This window comes from Triticum dicoccoides, chromosome 6A (assembly GCF_002162155.2).
Source record: "Triticum dicoccoides isolate Atlit2015 ecotype Zavitan chromosome 6A, WEW_v2.0, whole genome shotgun sequence".
NCBI classification, from domain to species: Eukaryota; Viridiplantae; Streptophyta; class Magnoliopsida; order Poales; family Poaceae; genus Triticum; species Triticum dicoccoides.
In genome coordinates, this window is record NC_041390.1 from 627,640,203 (window position 1) to 627,665,048 (window position 24,846).

A 24,846-nucleotide genomic window follows, 5' to 3' on the forward strand; every position below is an offset into this window, starting at 1 on the left:
ACATACTTCTTAGAGGTCGTTTTCGCCGAGGCTTGTATGCTCTGGATGCGCCCACCACCGTGCCTGCTGCCGCTGCTGATCTTCAGGTCTTCAGCGGGGTTCGCGTGTCTCCTGCATTGTGGCATTCACGTCTTGGTCACCCTGCGTTACCCATTGTTCGCCATGTTCTCCACCGTCATGAGCTACCGTCAGAGTCTAGAAATAATGATGCTGCTATCTGTGATGCCTGTCAGCAAGGCAAGAGTCATCAGTTACCTTTTTCTGTTTCCAACCACATAGTCAAAACTCCTCTTGAGCTTGTGTTTTCAGATGTATGGGGCCCTGCCCAGCTGTCTGTTAGTGGTCATGAATATTATGTCAGTTTCATTGATGCTTATAGTCGGTTTACTTGGTTATATCTTCTTAAACGCAAGTCTGATGTTTTTGATGTATTTCTTCAGTTTCAAGCACATGTTGAGCGTCTTCTCAATCGTAAAATCATTCATGTGCAGTCGGATTGGGGGGGGGGGTGAGTATCGCAATCTTAGCACTTTCTTTGAAAAACTTGGGATTGCTCATCGTGTGTCCTGCCCACACATACATCAGCAGAATGGTTCGACTGAACGTAAGCATCGTCATATTGTTGAAACTGGGCTAACCTTGCTAGCATATGCATCTGTTCCGTTTCGTTTTTGGAATGATGCCTTCACCACAGCCTGTTTTCTTATAAATAGGCTCCCTTCACGGCTCCTTCATATGAAAACTCCACTTGAACTCTTGCTTGGTCAAACTCCTGATTACACATTCCTTAAGGTGTTTGGGTGTGCATGCTGGCCACACCTCCGTCCTTATAACAATCGCAAGCTTGAGTTTAGATCCAAACGATGTGTCTTCCTTGGGTATAGTTCTGTTCACAAAGGGTACAAATGTCTTCATGTTCCATCTAATCGTGTGTATATTTCCCGCAATGTTGTCTTGGATGAACATGTTTTTCCCTTTTCTGCTCTACCCGCATCTGTTGCCGCCTCCACACCGCCTGTGCACCCATCCAGTACCTTGCCTGGTCAATTTTTAGATGCTGCACATTCGCCCCTTTTGTTGTCTAACCATGGCGCAGGTATTGGAAGAGGTGCACGCTTGCAGCTTCTGGACGAGGAAGAACCACCGGCTCCCTCCTCCACGACCCCGCACGACGATCAGCCGGCCACCTGCATGCCCCAATCAGCTTGCCCGCCAGCTGGCCGTGCCCCGGCTCAGCGGACTGCCTCGCCTGGGCCCGGGACTCCTTCGCCGGCTGCATCCACACCGGCCTCACCTGGGCCGGCCTCAGCTGAGCCAGCCTCCCCTGTTCGACCCACTACGCCGCACTTGCCTGGGCCGGCCTCGCCTGCCGGGTCTCCTACGCTGAGCTCACCTGGGCCGTTCGTGTCGCCTGGGCCAGCTTTGTCCTCCGGTGGACTGTCGTCCCCTGTTCTGTCGCCATCGGCCACGTCTTCACCGGCTTCCTCGCCGTTGGACTCTTCTAAGGCGGTGGTTTCCTTGCCGCTGTCAATGGCTCCTTCACCACAACCTGCCCCCGCTCCTGTGTTGCGTCCTCATACACGCAACAAGAGTGGCGTGGTTCAACCGAAGAAGCGCACGGACGGGACTGTTGCCTGGCTCGCGACTTGCATGGCGCAAGCACAAGCGGATCCTACTGGTGAACCAAGGCATTTTCAGGCAGCTATGAGCATTCCACACTGCCGTCTTGCGATGGAACAAGAATACCAAGCTCTTCTTCAGAATGGCACGTGGTGTTTAGTTCCTCCTAGGGCAGGTGTCAATGTTATTGATTCTAAGTGGGTGTTTAAGGTTAAGCGACATGCCGATGGTTCTATTGAGCGATACAAGGCTCGCATGGTTGCTAAAGGATTCAAACAACGTCAGGGTCTTGATTATGAGGATACCTTCAGTCCGGTGGTTAAACCCACTACCATTCGACTTTTGCTCTCACTGGCTGTTACTCGTGGATGGTCTCTTCGTCAACTTGATGCTCAGAATGCCTTTCTTCATGGGGTATTAGAGGAGGAGGTATATATGCGTCAGCCTCCTATTAGCTCCATTCACTAAGGGGGAAACCAAGGGTAGCATGGTTCTCGTCACAACACGGTTTCCATCTATAGCTCAAATGGTGAAAACAACTGATCCAGTAGAACTGCACAGTTTGGAGCCTAATGAATTTTTCAAATTCTTTGAAACATGTATATTTGGTCATAGCAAACCTGGGCATTATGAAGATGACTTAATTGATGTTGCACGAGGTATTGCAAATAAACTAAAGGGTTCGCCACTAGCAGCCAACACAGTTGGTCGGTTATTGAAGAAAAACCATTCTCGGGAATATTGGCTAGGAGTTCTTGAAAAGAATGAGTGGAAAAATGCAAAAGATTATGATGATATTATGCCTTCTTTGAAAATTAGTTATGATTACCTTCCTTTCCTTCTAAAAAAATGTTTTTCATATTTTTCTCTCTTCCCTGAAGATTATAGGTTTTACAATTTAGAAATTACTAGCTTTTGGATCGCAATTGGTATCTTAGAATCTAGTTGCCAAGACAAGAATAATTACCTAGAAGAACTAGTGGACAATGGTTTTCTCATAAAGGGAGTTGATAAGTCTGATGATCAATACTATGTGATGCATGATTTATTGCATGAACTATCCCGGAGTGTTTCATCACAAGAATGTGTCAATATAAGTAGTATAAGTTTTAGTTCTGATGATATCCCACGATCTATTAAACATTTGTCAATCACCACAAAGAATATATATGATGAAAGTTTTGGGGAGGAAATAGGTAAACTGAAGCGCGTGATAGACATTGCAAGTTTGCGTTATTTGATGATTTTTGGATTACATGGTCGAACAATAGCTCATATTTTAAAAGATACATTTGAAGAAATAAAGGGTCTCCGGGTTCTAGTTATAGCAATGAACACTCCGGAATCTTTGCCAAACTATTTTCCAAACCTTTTACACCTCCAATTCCTTCAAATTAGATCACCTTATCGCTGGAACAAAATGACGTTACCTAGCACATTGTCTAGATTTTACCACTTGAAATTTCTGGACCTCAATGGCTGGAATGGTAGTGAAAAGTTGCCTAAAGACATTAATCGCCTTGTGAATTTACGACATTTCCTTTCTTCCAAAGAACTCCATTCCTATATTCCTGAGGTTGGAAAGATGAAGTGTTTACAAGAGCTACAAGAGTTCCATGTTAAGAAAGAGGGAGTTGGCTTTGAATTGAGAGAGCTGGGGGAACTGGCACTGCTAGGAGGAGAGTTCCGTCTATGTAATCTTGAAACTGTGACATCCAAAGGAGAAGCTAGTACTGCCAAACTAAAGAATAAAAAGAATCTAAAAGGGCTGAAATTAGTTTGGAGTACAGAGCAACGGACCATAAATGATGATGTTCTTGATGGTCTTCAACCACACCCTAATCTTAGGGTGCTTGGCATTATAAATCCTGGTGTTGCCCCTTGTCCTAGATGGTTGTGTGGTGACATTAGCATAAAAGGGTTGGAGGATCTCCATCTGGAGGGTGTATCTTGGGGGACTCTTCCAGCTTTTGAGCAGGTATCACACCTCAGTAGTCTCACTTTGAAAAATATTGCTGGGATGAGTGTGTTTGGGCCTGGCTATAGTGGTTTTACAGAAAGAAGTTTGATGCACCTGAAGAAACTTGAGTTTGAGAATATGCCAGAGCTTGAGAAGTGGGTCGGGGAACCCAATAGCTGTCTATTTTCAAGGCTTGAAAGCATCAAGGTTGGAGGTTGTCTGCTTCTCCGTTTGTTTCCCTTCTTGAAGTGCTCTGACCTATTTACCAACCTGTGTAGTCTTCATATTGATAACTGCCCCAAGTTGTCTCAGTTCCCATCCATGCCTCACACCTCCACACTAACAGATATTCGTGTGGAAACTGGCGGGTCAAAGCTATTATATGACGGTAAGGAATTGAGCATTAAAGGCTATACCGGGGCTTTGGCTTTCCACAATATGGATAAAGTAGAGGTTATGAAAATTACGGATGTGTCACGCATATCATTTTCAGACCTCCAGAAACTAAATTTGTTGAGAAGTATACATTTCAAGAAATGCAACAACATGTTTTCTGCAGAACTGGATGATAGTGTTGTCCTCCATTCAGTTCAGAATCTTTACATGCAAAAATTATGCATTACTGGAGAATTGTTCTCAAAGGTTTTGAAGTGTTTCACGACCCTTTCCCAGCTTACCATCAAAAAGTGTAAGAGGCTTGAACTTCTAGCTATGGAGGATAGAAGACTCTCAGGCCTCAAGATGCTCCAATCATTTACAGGATCGGGTTGTAGGAACTTGTTCTCTCGGTGGCCCATGGGCGAAGTAGGTGGAGGAGCTGATGCCATCAAGCCTTTCCCTACTTCCCTCAGGGAGCTTGATATTTTCCAAGAGTCAAGCATGAAGTCAATGGGTCTGCTCTCAAACCTCACGTCTCTCACCAGTCTAAGTTTGACATGTTGTCAAGGATTGACAATGGATGGGTTCAATCCTCTCATCATAGTCAACCTCAAGAAATTTACTGTAAATGCTATGTATCAATACGAGAACATGTCTATAGTAGGGGATCTGTCGTCAGAGATTATAAGGAGTAACCCAATCCATGCGGGTTCATTCCAGCTGGAACAATTTGTGGTGGATAGCATCTCGGCAGTGCTTACTGCTCCCATCTGCAGCCACCTTGCCGCAAGCCTCCATACATTAAAGTTCAGTTTTGATGAGCGGGCAACAACCTTCACGGAAGAGCAAGAGCAAGCGCTGCAGCTCCTCGCCTCCCTCAAACATCTAGAATTTCGATATTGTGTGAATCTGCACTCGCTTCCTCAAGGATTACGTGGCCTTTCTTCTCTGAAGGAACTAAGTATGTACCGTTGTGAGAAAATGCAATGCCTGCCGCCCAAGGAGGGCCTCCCCGATTCACTGGAAACACTACAAGTGTCGTTCTGCAGTCCTGAGGTTACTGGGCAAGCCAGGAAACTGGAGGAAAGTGACCCATGGTTTTTGTAATAGGATCAGATACGTAACCCACCCTAGTCTTAAATTGATGAAGCTTCTAAGACCTGACGGTCTTACATGTTTCAATTGCAGGGCTAAACTAGGGAGGAGCAGCGAGAGAGAGAGAGGGATCTGCGAATGGTGGAATCTTCGCCGCTCTCTCTCGGATCTCGGGGTTTTCCTGCCCCCCTCCACCATGTCTCTCCTGACAATCGCCGCCGATGGGGCACGAGGGCGTCCAGCGCAGAGATGGTCGCGGGGTCGCACAATTGCAGTGAGCCGGTCGTGATCCGCCCCCAACCCTGGTACCTCTCTCTCTCTCTCTCTCAGCGCCTTAATTTGTTGTGGGTGTCATTTGTCTGAGCTATTTGTACGCGTGCGTCGGTAGATCTAGGTCGTCATGTTAGGAGGTGCAACACCTCACATTCCCCTGAATGCTTAGGGATTTGTGGTGGGTTGGGCTCGTAGATTTCCCAAATTTGTCCCTTCATGGTTGTTGCGTTCAGAAATGCTTACCGATTAGAAATGCCAAAACAATACAAGTCAGATGAGTTTTTCTGTGCTTGCTCAATTGGCCTGATTCCCCTCTTTGTCTATAAATCATGATACTGGATTGATGTAGACATCACTTGTTGCTAAAAAAATTTAGGTGCCCCCCGAGTTAATAGGCAATTGAATGGCAAAGGTCTAGAGTGGCAGATGCAGGGTTCAGGAGAGGAAATTGATTTGTCTTCATCATCATGATCATCTTATTCCTCGGCTGACAAATGAGCAACAGGTAAACACTTATAATTCAGGCACTTGCTTCTATTCGTTCGAGATTTGAGCAGAACTCAGATTAGAGAAGAATATGATCCCCGGGTTCCCTTTATATATTGGAACTCATTTTGAATTGGTCGGGTGCTATTTTACAAAAGATCAAGTTGTTTCTGTAGGAATCCTTGCTCTCTTTGCATTAATGCACTGATAATCTTCTTCAGACTTCTGGACTTCTTAAGAAACATGTCCGTACCCTGTCCCCAGTCTTAATTTGAGCTGATGCCTCCCCATTTGCGTAGCTTCTGAGACCTGACGGGCTACTTGTTTCAGTTGCAGTGATGTAGATGTATCCTGTCAGTGTTGTGGAGCTAGGTACATTAGGATCACACATTCAAGTCAATCTGCCTGTAAGTACCAAAAATCAACTTATGCTCCTTTGTTCATTTTTCCATTCACACCGCATGCAGCCCATTCACACGCTTCTGTGTTTTTACACATTGTATGTCATAGGAACACAACTTCTTTTTTTGCAAGCTGGACTATTGATTTCATATACGGTTTTGTTAGTTTTCTTCCCTCTCTTACTACAGCTCACTTATTTTTTCAATGACATCAAGCAGGAATTTGCTAGCTAGGAGATTAAGGCAATACACTCTGCAATCTTTCTTTTTTCAGAACTATCTGAAGACTTGAATAATGGAGCATGTGACAGCAGGTTAAATCGTTCTGTTGGTAGCATGGTTTCATTCTGCAAACTGTGCTTCATCTTGAGGGAAACAACACTTATGATGGTAGCTTTCTGACAGTTCCAATGTTGCAGCACTATCAAACAAAAAAGGAGGTAAGAGACTCTTCGTACAGAGCATTCCAATGTTGTGATCTTTATTTCTAGAAAATAATGTTCTGATTATGATCTTCCTTCTCTCAGGAACATCCTGAACGTCTAGGTATGTTTGTGATAAACACTATGTGGCATTTGTTCTTCATCAGTTCTTTGTTTGTAATATCAAATTAAAAAAAGGAGGTATGTTTGTTCTTCATCAGTCCTTCAATTGTAATATCAATGTTTTATTAAGGTTTGAAATATGATTCTAACTTCCATATTATGGAACACTGCAGGTTCTGTGCTTGACTTCCATGGGCCATTTGCCAATTCATTTCTGCACTCATTGGTCGGAACAAGTATCAAAACATGTATTCTGATTTCTGAAGCTTAAGACTGGTATGCTATTCAGTGTTCGGGGACAATTGCCGGTGCATATCTGTTTTGACATATTAATTTCGTATACTTTGATGGCTTATGATAGATTTCAATCATATCCAGTTCTGCAGTTAACTCATGAAGTGCGATTATTCAGATTCTGCAGAATAACTGGAAGGACTCTGTCAGTTGGCAAATCTTCCATCCAAATAATAACAGCAAAGGAAGATTTTTCTGAAGCAGGAACTCGAGATAGGTAAGTTGGCCACTCATAAGCTCAGATTGCTGGTATCATATTGTGCGTACTCTTTGATTGATGTTGTACGTAGTAACTGTTTTCACATAATTGACTCCCCTACTTTGATTTCCATTCAATATACCAAATCCTGCTGTCAACTCACAATAAGTTGAATCTTTCTGCTCCTAATTTTCAGCGGCATGGCAAACACTTGTATGTGCAGACAACAATTCTCCAACGGCAACGACACGCACCAAGCCATGGCATCCCACTTTCTCAATGACACGCTTCCCGCGGCCCGCGCCATCCTGCTCGCAGAACCGGGCCACCCTCCTGTTCCGCACCAGCATGCTGTGCTCCACTTGGTGGCTTGTGATTGCTCTTGCTCGATCGATGCTAACCTCAACATCTGCCTTTGATGTGCATGCCCTCTAGCTGTGTGCTCTGCTACTGCTACTCCCTGTAGCCCAACTTGTACATCTTCGACTCTGGCAGGGCATGTGCCCACGTCACCGGAGTAGCCTCAGACCGACACTGAGCTGCTGCGAATTCGGCCAATTCATCACGAAGCAGATGAAGGTAATCCTTACTGATGCGCGGCAGCATTTCTTGTGCTTTTCCATTAGATCATTGCCTTGATTCCAGTTCTTTTTTTATATCTTCAGTCCCTAGTCCCTACAGCAGGAACAGCTACCCGATCATATATTCTGAAGTTCAAAGTGATATTCTGTTTTGTGTTCAGGAATCCACGATCGATGCTGGTACGTAGTGTATTTTTTTAACGGAATTACTTCCTCTGCTTTAATTTCGTCCGAAAGATTTCAGTACACCCAGATCCTGCTGCTACCTCTTGAATAAACTGAATTTTGCTACTGCCAACTATCAGCCTAACCTGTTTGTACGTGATGTACTTTACAGCGGAGCGGCAACTGCTTCTATGTGTACGAGATCCTCAATGTTCACCGCATCATGTGCCTCTGGCGTTTTCACTTGCGCGCTAGCTGTGTCCTGCCCCTCCTACGTCAACAACCTCACCATCTTCAACTCCGGCACTGCCTGGCCCCACATCGCTGGTGTAATTTGTGGCCAACACCGAGCGGCCTGTCCATCACTTTTGCGTGATGTTCTAGGCAAGCAGCAGCTAGCGCATGCTCATTTAGCTCCGATGGTGTGACATTGGTATACCTTCAGTGCAGCCGTTACGTAAACGAGACTTAGCAGGCATGAACATTGATCATCACCTTCCTTGTAAAAGAAGGCGTGATGGTTCATCGTGTAGGTACCAAAATATATATTATGTATGTAACACGAGACACCAAGACATCAAGAAATGTGTCTCGTTTGAACTGCTTGGTAAATCTTACAGAGCCATTCTAGAACTAGATATCCTCCTTCTCTGCTTAAATACTAGGCAGATGCCGTGAAGGCAACTGAATGTACACAAACAGGAGAGCAGTAACTATCCATGACAGCTTCTAACTGTTGTTGGTGGCAAGCAAACAGGAGAGTAGATCACCAAGTCTTTGGCAGCTATTTGCTTGATGTTATATTTTGAGTTAATAAAAATGCCCTCTATCAAAAAAGCCTTTGGCAGCTAGCTAGCACAGCTACTTCATTGTACAGTACTACGTACAGCTCATGAGCTTGATGAAAAGATTTAAGTATGCTTAATTAGTTACCCATATAGATCATCGATCGACTTTGCTAATTCAGCCGTGTGTCGTCGTGTTTGCACCATACTAGTAGGATGGAACGGGAGACTAATTCCATTCTAAAAAAAATCAATAATAGATATTTTATTCTGCTTAAATTGTCCCAACAATTGATCCACAAGCACAGTTAATTAGTATATATATATTAATTAATTAGCACAATTAATGTTAATGAAAATATAAGGGGATGTAGCTCAAATGATAGAGCACAATTAATTGGCATTTAAGAGGCAGGGGGATCGATAAGAAAATTTAAAAAAACACTATGTGTGACGCTACATGGGCTGTTCCTTGGATCATTATTAGGCCACATTTCTTGCAACTAAAAAGGACCTAAAGAGCGAGCGGAACTTAGGCGAGTACTGCATGATCCTTAGAGAGTTTGACGATAGAAAGACGAGACTACAGAATTGTGAGTTTGTCCACGAACACCGTGCAAGTAATGACGAGGCACACAGATTAGCTAGATCATCCACTACACTTTGTATTGGTAGACATGTGTGGCTTATTGATCCACCGGATCACATTTGTATCCCTTTAAACATTATTGAATGAAATAAAGGGCAGTGTTCTTCTAAAAAACCCGATGGAATGTAACAACGTTGGGCCATCACCCGCACGGACTTATCGCGACTAATTATCACTCCCACCCAAAAAGAACTAATGATCACTCTCTCTTTTCCTCATAAAAATCGCGTCTAATTATTGAGACTGATTTTACAAACATTGAAGGTGATGGAACTCAAAGCTGCGGATCTCCAAAAAGTAGCAACATGTCTACAACATATCAAGTGGTTGTTGATTGTAAAAATAAATAAAATGCGGGCAGTTGGTCTTGTATGTTTAGGCTTCACAGCTTAGTGGCAAGGTGCCATCAGAATGACAGTGTTTACGGTGGCAAAGCAGAGCTAAGAGCAACAGTTCAATAATCTAAATTATTATATGATACCAGGAAGATCGACAACACATCGACTCGCCCTGTGTTTTCAGTTTTTTTTACAGGTAGAATCATTCTTTCAGTGGGTTAGGATGGAGTTCAAATCACACCAGCCCAGGAGAAAGCTGGATCATAAGTCCTAGAATGGAGGCCCATCACGTATCCACTTTTCCAAAAGGCCCTTCCTTTCTGTTTCTCAAAAAAAAAAACATCGTTTGCGTCGCCGGCGGGCGGCGTGGCAGGAGGAGGTGCGCGGCGTGCTGGATCTAGGGCAAGGGGTGCCGTCCAGGCTTCTCGGCGTAGCGGATGGAGGCCAGGAGGGGATCGAAGGGAGGTCGGCCACCCATTCAATCCCCAATTACAGAGCAGCAGCGGCTACACGGCGGCGGCAAACGGGCTCAAGCGGAAGTCTGCAGCGGCTGTGGTAAGACATAGAGGACCGTAAGGGTTAGGAGTCTGCTCCTATCAATTTGTTGTATTTTAACACGCAATTTGCTGTGGGTAATGACAAAACACAGTAAAAAAAATCTAGCTCCTGTTGGGAAACACTGCCATGGTCATGGTACTAGACTCCGAGATGATCCTGCATCACATCTTTTTCGACCTTCCGTTGGCCTGGCCCAGCCCCTGGACCGATCCACTGTACATCAAATGATTTCTGGGCGACAAGCGTCCTTGCCTTGCCACCAATGATCAAATGTATCCTTAAATCTGCTTGTCCCAAGTCCCAACCACCATGTGAGCCTGTCATCAACAATGCTAGCTGTGCACGCAGGCCCGGCTTGAATGCCATCACACAAACATAGGGAAAATAATAGCTCAACTAACACTGTTGTTGACAGATCTTCTTTGTAGATTATATATATGCTTTTTCTACTCTTTGGTCTTTGCCTTCGGTAAAATGCTTCATATATAGTTCGGTGGCGTTATATGATTTATTTACATCGTCATCTTTGCTCTCCATCTTTGTGGAAATGCCTCAGATTAACTATGATTATCTGATCGAGGCCCTTACTGCACAGCAAACAGGGGTCAGGTCATTCCGCTGTCACGGTGTCACCTAATCCCACCCAAAGATTCACATGTGTGAACACCTGTGACAACTCAAACTTGGTACAGTCCTTTGCAGGACGCGGACCACCAGACAAGCACCGAAAATTTCTCGCTACCCCATGTGATGATGTAAACCTGTGCGTCGATCTGTCTGTCTGTGACAACCACCTGGACCTGTCCACCTAACTATGCCGGCCTGGCTTGAATACCACCAGGCCATCGATAACACCCACCCCTATAAGACAAGTCATCGAGGCCTCCTCGAAACTGCGCACACATTACAACTTCCTGCTGTTCTTTGCAGTACTCTCACCACACAGTCACTAATAACTTGCCGGAGGAGGAAGAGGAGGAGATGGAGACGGCGATCGGCGCGGCAAGCTGGCTCGTCGGCAAGGTGCTGAATAAGCTGTCCAATGACTTGGTGTCCTCGTATGTGGCAAGCACCGAGCTCGGCTTCAACTCCGAGCAGATCAAAACCAAGCTCAAGTACATGCAAGGACTGCTGGATGCGGCTCAGGACAGGGATGTGAGCAGCAACCGTGGCCTGCAGAGCTTACTGGAGGACCTGAGCAACAAGGCTGATGAGGCTGAGGATGTGCTGGACGAGCTCCACTACTTCATGATCCAGGACAAGTTGGACGGCACCAAGGAGGCAGGCCCGGATCTGGGCGATGGCCTACGTGGCCATGCTCTCCATGGTCGCCATGCTGCTCGCCACACAATTGGTAACTGGCTTCCATGCTTTTCTTGCTCACGTTCTCGTACACAAGATGATGGTTGTGGTACTGCTATTGCTATTACCAGTAACCCACACAATGCAACCAAGTCTGATAGCGGTGATGATGGTGGCTGTGTTCTGAAGTTGAAATTCGATAGAGTGGCCATGTCCAACAAAATCAAGTCAGTAATAGAGAGCATACATAACCTGTGTGATCCTGTCTCCGACTTGCTGAATAAAATCCCAAATAACAACACAACTATCACCACCAAAAGGCTCCACACGGGTTCAACAGTTGCACAAGATAAACTGTACGGGAGGGGTGCCATTTTTGAGAAAACTATAAATGCTCTGACCAATGGCACATATGATGGTGAAACCCTTTTTGTTCTGCCTTTTGTCGGTCCTGGGGGTATGGGAAAGACAACCTTCACCCAACACTTGTATAATGATGAAAGCATTGTGGGGCACTTCAATGTCAGGGTTTGGGTATGTGTCTCAACTTATTTTGATGTGCCAAACCTCACACGGCAGATCCTTGGATGCATACCTGCAGTTGAAAAAGAGGAACACAACTGCAGTGTTGAAACAGCCAATTTAGACCAGCTTCAGAAATCCATTGCAGAGAGACTGAAGACCAAAAGGTTTTTAATTGTCTTGGATGATATTTGGAAATGCAACAGTGAAAGTGATTGGAATAACCTTTTAGCTCCATTTAAAAGGGGGGAAACAAAGGGCAACATGGTTCTTGTCACCACTAGATTTCCCTCTATAGCACATATGGTGAAAACAACTGATCTAGTAGAGCTGCATGGTCTGGAGCCTAATGACTTTTTGGAATTCTTTGAAGTATGCATATTTGGTCATAGCAAACCTGTGCATTATGAAGATGACCTAATTGATGTTGCAAGAGAGATTGTTAAGAAACTAAAGGGTTCACCACTAGCAGCCAATACAGTTGGTCGGTTATTAAGGAATAACATTTCTCGGGAATATTGGATTAGAGTTCTTGAAAAGAATGAGTGGCAAAATGCAAAAAATGATGATGATATTATGCCTTCTCTGAAAATTAGCTATGATTACCTCCCTTTCCTACTAAAAAAATGTTTTTCATATTTTGCTCTGTTCCCTGAAGATTATAAGTTTTATAATTTGGAAATTACTAGCTTTTGGACTGCCATAGGTATCATAGACTCTAGTTACCAAAACAATAATAATTATTTAGAGGAACTAGTAGACAATGGTTTTCTCATGAAGGGAGTTGATAGGTATGATGATCAATACTATGTGATGCACGATTGATTGCATGAACTATCCCGTAATGTGTCGTCACAAGAATGTGTCAATATAAGTAGTTTAAGTTTCAGTGCTGATAACATCCCACAATCTATTCGACAATTATCAATCACCATAAATGATACATATGATGAAAGTTTTGAAGAAGAAATGGGTAAACTGAAGGGTAGGTTAGACATTGCAAATTTGCGGACTTTGATGATTTTTGGGTTATGTAATGCAAGCATAGCTAATGTTTTGAAAGACACATTTGAGGAATTGAAGGGCCTCCGAGTATTATTTATAGCAATCAACATGCCAACATCTCTGCCAAACAACTTTTCAAAACTTATCCACCTTCAATACCTTAAGATTGGTTCACCCTATAACTTAGAAATGACTTTACCTAGCACCTTGTCTAGATTTTACCACTTAAAATTCCTGGACCTACAAGCTTGGAATGGTAGTAGAAAGTTGCCTAGAGACATTAGCTGCCTTGTGAATTTACGCCATTTCAATTCTTCCAAAAAACTCCACTCAAATATTCCCGAGGTTGGCAAGATGAAGTGCTTACAAGAGCTAAAAGAGTTCCATGTTAAGAAAGAGGGTGCTGGGTTTGAATTGAGAGAGCTGGGGGAACTGGGAGAGCTAAAAGGAGAACTCCGCATATGCAATCTTGAAACTGTGGCGTCCAAGGGGGAAGCTAGTGCTGCTAAACTGAAGAATAAAAAGAATCTGAAAGGGTTGAAATTAGTTTGGGGTACGGAGCACCAAACCATAGATGATGATGTTCTTGATGGTCTTCAACCACACCCTAATCTTAGGGTGCTTGGCATTATAAATCCTGGTGTTGCACCTTGTCCTAGATGGTTGTGTGGTGACATTAGCACAAAAAGGTTGGAGTCTCTTCATCTGGAGGGTCTTTCTTGGTGTCCTCTTCCAGCTTTTGAGCAGCTACCACACCTCAGTAGTCTCACTTTGAAAAATATTGCTGGGTTGAGTGTGTTCGGGCCTGGCTTTAGTGGTGTTACAGAAAGAAGCTTCATGCACCTGAAGACACTTGAGTTTGAGAATATGCCAGAGCTTGTGGAGTGGGTCAGGGAACCTAATAGCCATTTGTTTTCAAGGCTTGAAAGCATCAAGTTTAGAGGTTGTCCCCTTCTCACCTTGTTTCCCTTCATGGAGTGCTCTGACCTATTTACCAACCTGTGTAGTCTTCATATCGAAAACTGCCCCAAGTTGTCTCAGTTCCCACCCATGCCTCACACCTCCACAATAACATGTATTCATGTGAAAAATGATGGGTCAGAGCTATTATATGATGGTAAGGAATTGTGCATTGAAGGGTATGCCGGTGCTTTGGCTTTCCACAGTATGGATAAAGTAGAGGTTATGCATATTACAGATGTGTCACACATTTCATTTTCAGACCTCCAAAAACTAAATTCATTGAGAAGTTTATATTTCAAGAAATGCGACGACATGTTTTCTGCAGAAATGGCTGATAGTGTTGTCATCTGTTCAGTTCAGAAACTTGGTATAAAGGAATTATGTATTACTGGAGAATTGTTCTCAAAGATTTTGAAGTGTTTCCCGGCCCTTTCCCAGCTTACCATGGGAGAGTGTGAGCAAGGTTTTGGTTACCGAATGAGGCAATTTTACCGAGGAGGACGGGTAAATGTGGTTACCACGGTTACCGACAAATACCGAGAAATACCGAGAATATTTCGAGCGAATTTTATAGTTGAATTTTGAATTCAAATAAGTGAATGAACGAATATTCAAACCAGGGACCTCTCAAAACAGGAACTAGGTTGCTACGGACATGCCAGAACCAACTCTAATGGCATTAATTAGATCCTACGTACTTTACTGTAAATCGAGTGTTTAAATTCAAAAATTTCAAAAAACTGGTATTTTTTGCTCGGTATGGCGATTTACCGAGGGGCACGGAAATACGCAGTAACCATGGGAAATCTTGAAATTTCAACTGGTAACCAAAACCTTGAGTGTGAGAGCCTTGAACTTCTGCCTGTGGAGGATGGAGGACTCTTGGGCCTCGAGATGCTCCAATCATTTACAGGATACAATTGTGGGAAGTTGTTCTCTCGGTGGCCCAAGGGAGAAGCAGGTGGAGGAGCTCGCGCCATCAAGCCTTTCCCTACTTCCCTCAAGGAACTTAGGATTTTCTTAGAGCCAAGCATGCAGTCAATGGGTCTGCTCTCAAACCTCACGTCCCTCACCAGTCTGGCCCTGTCAAGTTGTATGGAATTCACAATGGATGGGTTCAATCCTCTCATCACAGTCAACCTCAAGAAATTTGCCGTAGATGCTATGTATTCGAAGCAAGAGAACATGTCTATTGCAGGGGATCTGCTGTCAGAGATTGCAAGGAGCAAATTAGTGCGTGCAGGTTCTTTCCAGCTGGAAGAATTTTTGGTGGATAGCATCTCGGCAGTGCTTACTGCTCCCATCTGCAGCCACCTTGCCGCAAGCCTCCACACATTGATGTTCAGTTCTGATGAGCGGGCAACAACCTTCACGGAAGCGCAAGAGCAAGCGCTGCAGCTCCTCGCCTTCCTCAAACATCTCGAATTTCGATATTGCTATAATCTGCAGTCCCTCCCTCAAGGGTTACGTGACCTTTCTTCTCTCAAGAGACTAACGATCTTCGGTTGTGAGAAAATCTTATGCCTGCCGCCCAAGGAGGGCCTCCCCACTTCACCGGAAGAGCTGAGAGTATGGCGTTGCGGTCGTGAGCTAACTGAAAAAGCCAGAAAACTGAAAGAAAGTGACCCATGGTTTTCTGTAAGTGTTGTCTCCCCCTTCCAGGTACGCTAACCCACCCCAGTCTTAACATGATTTGAGGTGATGCCTCCCCATATGCCTGCCTTTGCTTCTAAGACCTGACGCTCTAACATGCTTTCCATTGCAGACATACTGAACTAAATTAACCAGGGAGCTCGTGCGCGGGGGATCTGGGAATGGTGGGAATCTTCGCCCCTCTCTCTCTCTCTCTCTCTCTCGACCGTCGCCGACGGTGGGGTGCGAGGGCGGCGGTGGAGCGGAACTATGGCGGCCAGCGGGGGATGGTCGCGGGGTCGCACAATCGCAGTGAGCTGGTCGTGATCAGCCCCCGACCGTGGTACACCTCTCTCTCTCTCTCTCTCTCTCTCTCTCAGCGCCTTAATTTGTTGTCGGTGCCATTCGTCCGAGCTGTTCGTGCGCGTGTGTCGGTGGATATAGGTCGGCATGTTAGGAGGTGCAACAGCTCACATTCCCCTGAATCCTTAGGGATTTGTGGTGCGTTGGCCTCCTAGATTTACCAAATTGGTCCCTTCATGGTTGATTACCGATTAGAAATGCCAAACAATAAAAATGTGATGAGTTTGTCTGTGCCTGCTCAATTGGCATGATTTCCCTCTTAGCTTAGTTCATATCATTTCCCTCTTTGTCTATAAATCATGATAATGGATTGATGTATGCATCACTTGTTGCTGAAAAAATTTAGGTGGCCCCCGAGTTCAACTATAGTAGGCGATTGAATGGCAAAGGTCCAGAGTGGCAGCTGCAGGGTTAAGGAGAGGACATTGATTTGTCTTCATCATCATCTTATTCCTCGGCTGACAAGTGAGCAACAGGTAAACACTTACCATTCAGGCACTAGCTTCTATTCATTCGAGACTTGAGCAGAACTTATATTGGAGAAGAATATGGTCTCAGATTCCCCTTATTGGAACTATGTTCCTTTTTATTTTGTTTCAAATTTTTTGAAAGAAGAGAACTATTTTGTTTCAAATTGCTCAGGTGCCTTTTTTTTTTTACCAAATCTCAAGTTGTTTTTGTAGGAATGCCTGTACCTAGCCTGGATTAATGCCTGTACCAAATTTCAAATTGATCAGGTGCCTCTCTTGTGCATTAATGCATTGATAACCGTCTTCGGACTTCTGGATAGACTTCTTAAGAAACACGTACGTAACCTGTCCCCAGTCTTAATTTGAGGTGATGCCTCCCCATTTGCGTAGCTTCTGAGACCTGATGGGCTACTTGTTTCAGTTGCAGTGATGTAGATGTATCCTGTCAGCGTTGTGGAGCTAGTTATATTAGGATCACACATTCAAGTCAATCTGCAGGTAAGTACCAAAAATCAACTTCTGCTCCTTTGTTCATTTTTCCATTCACACTGCATGCACCCATTAATTTACATACGGAATCTGTAGCCCAATCACATGCATTTGTGTTTGCACATTGTAACTCATAGGAGCACAACTTCTTTTTTGATATCATATACAGTATTGCTAGTTTTCTTCCCTCTCTTACTACAGTGCACTTATTTCTGCAATGACATATTACAGTTAGGATGGATGTGGCAGCTGCACGATTTCTCTTTTGAGCACCGTTATCATGTACGAATTTGCTATCTGCAATATTATGGCAATTCATTCTGCAATCTTTCTTTTTTCAGAAATTTCAGCAGACCCGAATAATTGGAGCATTTGACAGCAGGTTTAATCGTTCTGTTGGTAGCCTGATTTCATTCTGCAAACTGTGCCTCATTCGGAGAGAAACAACACTTCTGATGGTAGCTTTCTCACAATTCCAATGTTGGAGCAGTATCAAACAGAAAGGGAGGTAAGAGACAATCTTCGTACAGAGTGTTCCAATGTTGCGAGCTTTATTTTTATAAAATAAATCATGATAACATCCTGACTGTGTAGGTATGTTTGTGACACATACTTTGGGGCATTTCTTCTTCACCAGTCCTTCATTTGTAATATCAATTAAAAAAGGAGGTACGAGACACTATCTTTGTCGTGTCACGTACTATTAGGTGATTGTAATGTTTCATTAAGGTTTGAAAGATGATCCTAATTAACTTCCATGTTATGGAACACTACAGGTTCTGTACTTGACTTCCATTGGCCATTTGCCAATTCATTTCTGCACCCATTGGTTGGAACAAGTATCCAATCATGTATTCTGAAGATTAAGACATGGTACCCTATTCCGTGTAGATGCTGGTGCGTATCAGTTTTGACATATTGATTTCATATGTTTTTGGTAGATTTCAATATATCCAGTTCTGCAGTAAACTCACAAAGTGCAATTACTCAGACTCTGGAACAATTGCAAAAGCTCTATCAGTAGGCAATTTTTCCTTCAGGACGTAGCTCTTCCATCCAAAAAATAAGAGCACTGGAGGAAAGGTCAGTTGGCCGTTCTGTCCGTCAAAACTGGCCATCCCCTGTTGCTTATGCTGGCCTTTTGGGTTTGCGTCGCAATGACTTGTAAACTTGGTGTAATCTTCCAGGTTTTCCGCTAACTGTGCTTCCTATTGGCCAAGCCAAACAAGGCATTCTCATGATTAATTCATGGATGCTTCGGTTCCCAATATTATTCATGGAGCAATTACGCAGTTAATTCGTCCAGTTCGCTGTGAACCAAAAGAAGGTGCTTTACTGATATGCAATAATGTTTACTCTAATTCCCATGAAATCATCGTTGCCTTTTTTTTAATTTAGTGCCCTATTTTCTTCAGCCCACAAGGAGGAACAGTCATCAAAACATATACAGTGTCTGATATGCAATAATGTTTACTCTCAAGCTTAAATTTGGGGTATCGTATTCTGTGTCCAGGCTCTGGGGTTGATGCTGGTATGCAGTACCTGTTTTCACACAATTGACTTCTGGTTCTATGATTTCGGTTCTGCTGCTAACTCATGAATAAATTGAATCTTTCTTCTGTTATACAGTGGAGAGTGGCAAGCGCTTGTGTGTTTACACAATAAATCCCAGATGCTAACGATTGATGATAACCACATCGCCTGCCTTTGGTGTGCCCGCCCGCTAGCCATGTGCTCTGCTATTCCCCTGTAGTCCAAACTCGTTCTTTGACCTCGCCATCTTCGTCTCCGGCAGGGCATGTGCCCACGTCACCGGTGTAATTTGGGATGCTGGTACTTACTTTAGTTTTGACATCTCGACCTCCCATGCTTTGATTCCGTCCGAAAGATTCAGCATGCCAGATCCTGCTGTTACCTCACGAACAAACTGGATCTCTGTTTTCTGACCTCAGTATTTCACTCATTCTGCAGACAATCGCAACCGAAGGTCAATTGTTTCTCTCGCAGTTAGCAGCTTTGCATTTAGAACAACTGCAACAATGGTGTGTTCTGAAGGAGCTGCACCGACCACAATTTCCAGAGGTCAGGTAGTCATTCTTTCCCCCTCCTCTGGCGCCCCTGCGGGCGGCAAGAGAAGAACCCTAGCCGCCGGCGCCTCTCCTCTCCCCCTCCCCTCTCCCCCTCCCGCCGCTGCCAGAGGGCGCGCCCGGGCGAAGCCCGGCCGGCGGCGGCGGCGGTGGGGACTCTCACCCCCTTGTGCGGCTGGGGCTGGCGAGGGCCGGCACGGTCGGACTAGGGCGAGGCGGAGCGCGGACGCGGCGGCGGCTCTGCGGGTGGCGCGGGGCTCTCCGGCAGGCGTGGTGGGCTGCAACGAGGCGGGCCGTGCCCGGGGTCTGGATGTGGCGCCTCGGCCAGATCTGGCCCTATGGCAACGAGGGCCGCGGGTGGTGCTGTGGGCGGGCGGCCACCTCTGCCGGGTCCTCCCTGCCTGGTGGAGGTGGGGGATGGTGGTGCGTGCTGGTGGTCGGGGACGGCGGCTGCGACTTTGGCGGCGGCTCGGCCAGATCTGACTTCTCAGCGGTGCGGGCCTCGGAAGGCTTGTGCTGCGGGCGGCCGCCTCGACCGGGGCCATGTCGGCTGGTTGGGGTGGCGGCGCAGTAGCGGTGGTTCAGCCCCCCTCTCCTGATGCTTGGGGTGCTTGGAGCTGTGGTCGGAGGCGTGGCCAGAGGGTGGAGCACGGTGGCTCGACGCTCCTTGTCTTTGGCTGGCCACGGTGGTTGGGGCGCTCCGGGGGTTGGCAGGGTGCCTACGGGTTTTTTGCTGTTGCCAGAGGTGGTGACGGCGGCCCGGCCCCGGTTCGAGAAATGGCGAGGTGGCTGCAGCGTGCCAGGCAGCCGCCGGTGGCTTTCCCCTGCCCTGTTTCAGCCGGCTGGGCCCCATTCTCGCCCAAAGGGCTCGCCTTTCTGATAGCAGCGTCCGATGATCCGTGTGGAAGGAGGTGGGGTGGTCTTGGATGCCAGGGCGGCGGCTCTGGTGGTGGAAGCCCGGTGCTCGTGGGCGGAGGCCGTGGCTCAGGTGCTGCCCGGTGGCCATGGCCGTGTGGGCGGCGTGGTGGCCGGGGGGATGACGATCGGTGGTGGTGGTGCGGCTTCCGTACCTTTGCCAGGGGCAGTGAGCGTGGACCGGGGTGAAAACCTGCTTTGTCTTTGGGCAGTCCAGCGGCGGCGAGTTCGTCCCTTTCTTGAAGGCGCCGTCGCGGTCCTCATTGCCCGTCGTGTTGCTCCAGGGGAAACCCTGACCCTCGGTTCGGGCGGTGGCGGCACTCAAGTGTCGTAACCTTCCTGAAGGCACCGCCTTGGAGCTCATGGTCCATCGTCTGGAGCTTCATCTCTTCGTGGTGGCATGTTCACGGTTGAGGATCCCGGTAGCTATTGTACTGGCTGGGTGTGGTGTTGCTGCGTCTAGCGCCTATGTATCTAGCCTTGGGTGTGTGTGTGTGAGTTGTGGTGGCGTGTGTTTGTATCATATTGTGGTTGGTTGGTGCTTTATATATAAAGCGGGGCGAAAGCCTTTTTGGTAAAAGTGGCAACCCCTGTACCATCTGCTGGATTCTTGGACTTGCATTGCATTAACATGTGAACTTGGTTTAATCATTCAGGTTTTCCTCTCAATTTACTAACCAAAGCCCTGGAAAAGAAAATCATGATTCAGGACTGCTCTGGAGCAATTGGTGGCACAATTTGTGGATTTTTTTCAAAACTATGACGCATTTTATAGCAAATTCGAAAACTATAGCAAAGAATGGAGAAAAATCAAAACTAGCACCCCGTCGGCCACGGGTGGGCCGAAAAGGGTGTTTTCGGCCTCCCTTTGGCCGAAATGGACTTTTCGACCTTGCCTTGGCCGAAAAGGTGCGTACTTGGGCTGAAAAGACCTTTTTGGTCAGGAGTAGCCCGAAAAGTCCTTTTTGGTCAGGAGTAGGCCGAAAAGTCCCTTGGGCCCACCTTTTCACGTTAATGGTTGACCGAAGTAGCATGGCTCCACTCTTCGGCTTACGTTAGGCCGAAGCGATTTTTTTTTAAAATTTTGGTATATAAATACTATGCAACCATTGCCCATCTTAGACATTAAAAAATATATTTTCGCGCAACGCTTTTCCCTCAATATTTTCCCGCCACCCGTTTCCCACCAACCCCTTCCCGTCATATGTTCCTGCCACCCATTTCTCGCCAACCCCTTCCCGCCATATGTTCCCGCCAACCCTTTCCCGCCATACCACGGTATACCATTAAATAAATTCTTCATATTTTAAAAAAAATCATGTTTCTTAAAATCTTTTCCCTTTTTTCAAATGTATATAAAAAATTAATTTTTTTATATAAAATTAGCCATATGCTATCCTATTTGGCTGGTAACACATATACCCAGCGTGAGGTCAGGTTTTTGACTCCATCGCTTGCTCTTTTATCCCATTTTTTTAAATATGAAGAATTTATTTAATGGTATACTGTGGTATGGCGGGAAAGGGTTGGCGGGAAACGGGTGGCAGGAACATATGGCGGGAAGGAGTTTGTGGGAAACGGATGGCGGGAAAGAGTTGACGGGGAAATATTGAGGGAAAAGGGTTGCGCGAAAATATATTTTTTCAGTGTCTAAGATGGACAATGGTTGCACAGTATTTATATACCAAAATTTTAAAAAAATCGCTTCGGCCTAACGTAAGCCGAAGAGTGGAGCCATGCTACTTCGGTCAATCATTAACGTGAAAAGATGGGCCCAAGGGACTTTTCGGCCTACTCCTGACCAAAAAAGACTTTTCGGCCTACTCCTAACCAAAAAGGTCTTTTCGGCCCAGGTACCTTTTCGGCCAAGCCAAGGCCGAAAAGTCCATTTCGGCCAAAGGGAGGCCGAAAACACCCTTTTCGGCCCACACGAGGCCGACGGGGTACTAGTTTTGATTTTTCTCTACTCTTTACTATAGTTTCCGAATTTGCTATAAAATACGTCATAGTTTTGAAAAAAAATCCAATTTGTGCCCTCTCTTGTTTGAGGAGTATGGATGGAGCAATTGCACCGGGAACTCGGCCGGCAGGTCCACCATTAATAAGCAAATAAAGGTGCTCTACTGCTATATGCAGGAGTATTTTTTGTTTTCCCATAAAGATGAAATCAGCGTTGCCTTCATCACCATTGCCTTAATTCAGCTTCTCTTATTCTTCAGTTTATAAGGAGGAATGACACCCTCACCCTCACTGTGGCCTGCTTCTTCCTGACCGGCGAACAGGCGACCCTCCCGTCCCTTGCTGACATGTTGCGTGCCATGGTCTCTGACTGCATTATAACCAACTCAAAGTCGTGACTGAAGATCTTCTGAAGCAGCAATTCCAGAAATGTCAGTTGGCCGTTCTGTCTGTCAAAGGTGGCAATCCTCTGTTCCATATGCTGGTTTTTGGGGTTTCTATCACATATTCGCGTTGACTTGTGAACTTGGTGTAATCATCCAAGTTTCTCGCCAACTGTGCTCCCTATTGGGGTGGCTTGTGATGCCACTTGCTGGATCAACTCTAACCTCCTCAGTCCTCATATGCCTCTGGTGTGCCCACCCGTTAGCTGTGTGCTCTGCTACTGCCTGTAGTCCCAACTCGTAAGTCGACCTCGCCATCTGCAACTCCGGCATAGCATGCACGCACCTGATCGGAGTAATCTGACGCCGAGACCGAGCTGCTGCAAATTCGACTAATCCGCCATGAAGCAAATGAAGGTAAGCCATACTGATACACGACAGTATTTCTTGTGCTTTCTCATTAAATCATTGCCTTGATTTCAGTTCTTTTTTTTTCTATCTTCAGTCCCTACAGCAGGAACAGCTAGTATCTGATCAGACATTTCGAAGTTCAAAGTGGTACGTATTGTATCTGTTTTAACGGAATTACTTCCTATGCTTTAATTTCGTCCAAAAGATTTCAGTACACTAGATCCTGCTGTTACCTCATGATGAATAAACTGAATTTTGCTACTGCCAAACTAGCAGCCTAACCTGTTCTGTACGTGATGTACTTTACAGTGGAGCGGCAACTGCTTCTATGTGTACGACACCCTCGATGTCCACCGCGTCAGGTGGCTCTGGCGTGTGCACCTGCGCGCTAGCTGTGTCCTGCCCCTCCTACGTCAACAACCTCACCGTCTTCAACTCCGGCACTGCCTGGCCCCACATCGCTGGTGTAATTTGTGGCCAACACCGAGCGGCCTGTCCATCACTTTTGCGTGGTCATCCTCCATGCCGTGATGTTCTAGGCAAGCAGCAGCTAGCACATGCTCATTTAGCTCTGACGGTGTGACATTGGTATACCTTCAGTGCAGCCGTTACATAAACGAGACTTCGCAGGCATGAACATTGATCATCACCTTCCTTGTAAAAGAAGGCGCGACGGTTCATCGTGTAGGTACTAAAATATATATTATGTATGTAACACGAGACACCAAGACATCAAGAAATGTGCCTCGTTTGAACAGCTTGGTAAATCTTACAGAGCCGTTCTTGAACAACTACCCTCCTTTTCTGTTTAAATATTAAGCAGATGCGATGAAGGCACCTGAATTTATACAGACATGAGTCACTATCCATCACAGCTTCTAACTCTTGTTGGTGGCAAGCAAACAGGAGAGTAGCTGAGTAGATCACCAAGTCTTTAGCAGTTATTTGCTTGATGTTACATTTTGAGTTAATAAAAATGCCCTCTATACCACGTGACACATGTGGTAAGCAATCCACACAATTTTTTTTTAAAAAGCCCTCAATCAAAAAAGCCTTTGGCAGCAAGCTAGCATAGCCACTTCTTTGTACAGTACTACGTACAGCTCATGAGCTTGATGAAAAGATTTAACTGTACTTAATTAGTTACCCGTATAGATCATCGATCGACTATGATAATTCAGCCGCGCGTCGCGCTTGCACCATACCATACGATGGAACGGGACATTTATCCTCAAGCACAATTAATGTCAATGAAAATATAAGGGGATGTAGCTCAAATGGTAGGGCACTTTAATTGACGGTCTTCGTTCCATCCACTAGCGACACGGGCAACGCCGCCGTACCCCAGCCTAACCTTCCCTCTCCTCCCATCTTTCCTTTTCAATTTGCTTAAACAAACCAGGATTCCTAATCAGGCGAAAGATAATCCCTACCCCTTTCTTATAGGTGGGGATTTCAATTTGCTTAGATTTCCAAATGAGAAAAGCCGTGGTAGGTTTGATAATCATTGGCCTTTCCTTTTCAATGCTGTCATCGACAGTCTAGATCTGCGAGAGGTTTCCATGATTGGAAGGCAATTCACTTGGGCGAACAGTCTTCCGAAACCGACATATGAGAAACTAGATCGCGTTTTAATGGATACCGACTGGGAATCTAAATTTCCTATGGTGTCTGTTCGTGCTCTACCTCGTATTGAGACTATATCAGACCACGCACCCATTCTCTTAACTACTGGTTTGCCACGACCACAACATAGACGCAAGTTCAAGTTCGAACTTGGGTGGTTTCTTCGGGATGGTTTCCATGACATGATCAAGGAGGTGTGGGAAAAACCGGTGGCCGGGCATACCCCAATTCACAAATGGAATAACAAAGTGCGTGCTTTACGCAAATTCCTTGGTGGTTAGGCTAGGCACACGGTGGGTATCGTCAAAAAGGAGAAGCTTCGTCTTTGATCTATAATTGATGAATTAGAAGCTTTGGCAGAGGTTAGACCTCTATCTGAGCATGAAATCGAG

General features: G+C 45.5%; 2 protein-coding genes and 1 pseudogene across 2 annotated transcripts; all 3 read left to right on the forward strand.

The window, feature by feature from the left end:
• The first annotated feature begins 1,530 nt into the window (after positions 1–1,530).
• LOC119316185 (putative disease resistance protein RGA4) lies at positions 1,531–8,717 on the forward strand. The gene is made up of 12 exons (XM_037590514.1): positions 1,531–1,935; positions 2,042–5,358; positions 5,703–5,831; positions 5,989–6,057; positions 6,143–6,219; positions 6,433–6,653; positions 6,741–6,836; positions 6,932–7,034; positions 7,171–7,269; positions 7,448–7,830; positions 7,917–8,012; positions 8,170–8,717. The coding sequence occupies exons 1-2, from the start codon at positions 1,531–1,533 to the stop codon at positions 5,063–5,065; spliced, it is 3,429 nt and encodes a 1,142-aa protein (XP_037446411.1). The 3' UTR covers positions 5,066–5,358; positions 5,703–5,831; positions 5,989–6,057; positions 6,143–6,219; positions 6,433–6,653; positions 6,741–6,836; positions 6,932–7,034; positions 7,171–7,269; positions 7,448–7,830; positions 7,917–8,012; positions 8,170–8,717.
• A 2,520-nt stretch (positions 8,718–11,237) lies between these two features.
• Positions 11,238–20,885, forward strand: LOC119318677 (annotated as a pseudogene).
• A 986-nt stretch (positions 20,886–21,871) lies between these two features.
• On the forward strand, positions 21,872–23,800 carry LOC119318676. The gene is made up of 4 exons (XM_037593261.1): positions 21,872–22,190; positions 22,295–22,834; positions 22,923–22,975; positions 23,138–23,800. Exons 2-4 carry the CDS (start codon positions 22,820–22,822, stop codon positions 23,409–23,411), a joined length of 342 nt encoding a protein of 113 aa, XP_037449158.1. The 5' UTR covers positions 21,872–22,190; positions 22,295–22,819; the 3' UTR covers positions 23,412–23,800.
• The last annotated feature ends 1,046 nt before the right edge of the window (positions 23,801–24,846 follow it).

Bases quoted from the DNA above. Each gene is read 5' to 3' on its own strand.
- LOC119316185 (XM_037590514.1), top strand. From the start codon at position 1,531: ATGGCTCCTTCACCACAACCTGCCCCCGCTCCTGTGTTGCGTCCTCAT. The intron at 1,936-2,041 runs GTGGTTAAACCC...ATGGGGTATTAG, and splicing joins ATGAGGATACCTTCAGTCCG to AGGAGGAGGTATATATGCGT.
- LOC119318676 (XM_037593261.1), top strand. The intron at 22,976-23,137 runs GTACGTATTGTA...TGTACTTTACAG, and splicing joins ACATTTCGAAGTTCAAAGTG to TGGAGCGGCAACTGCTTCTA.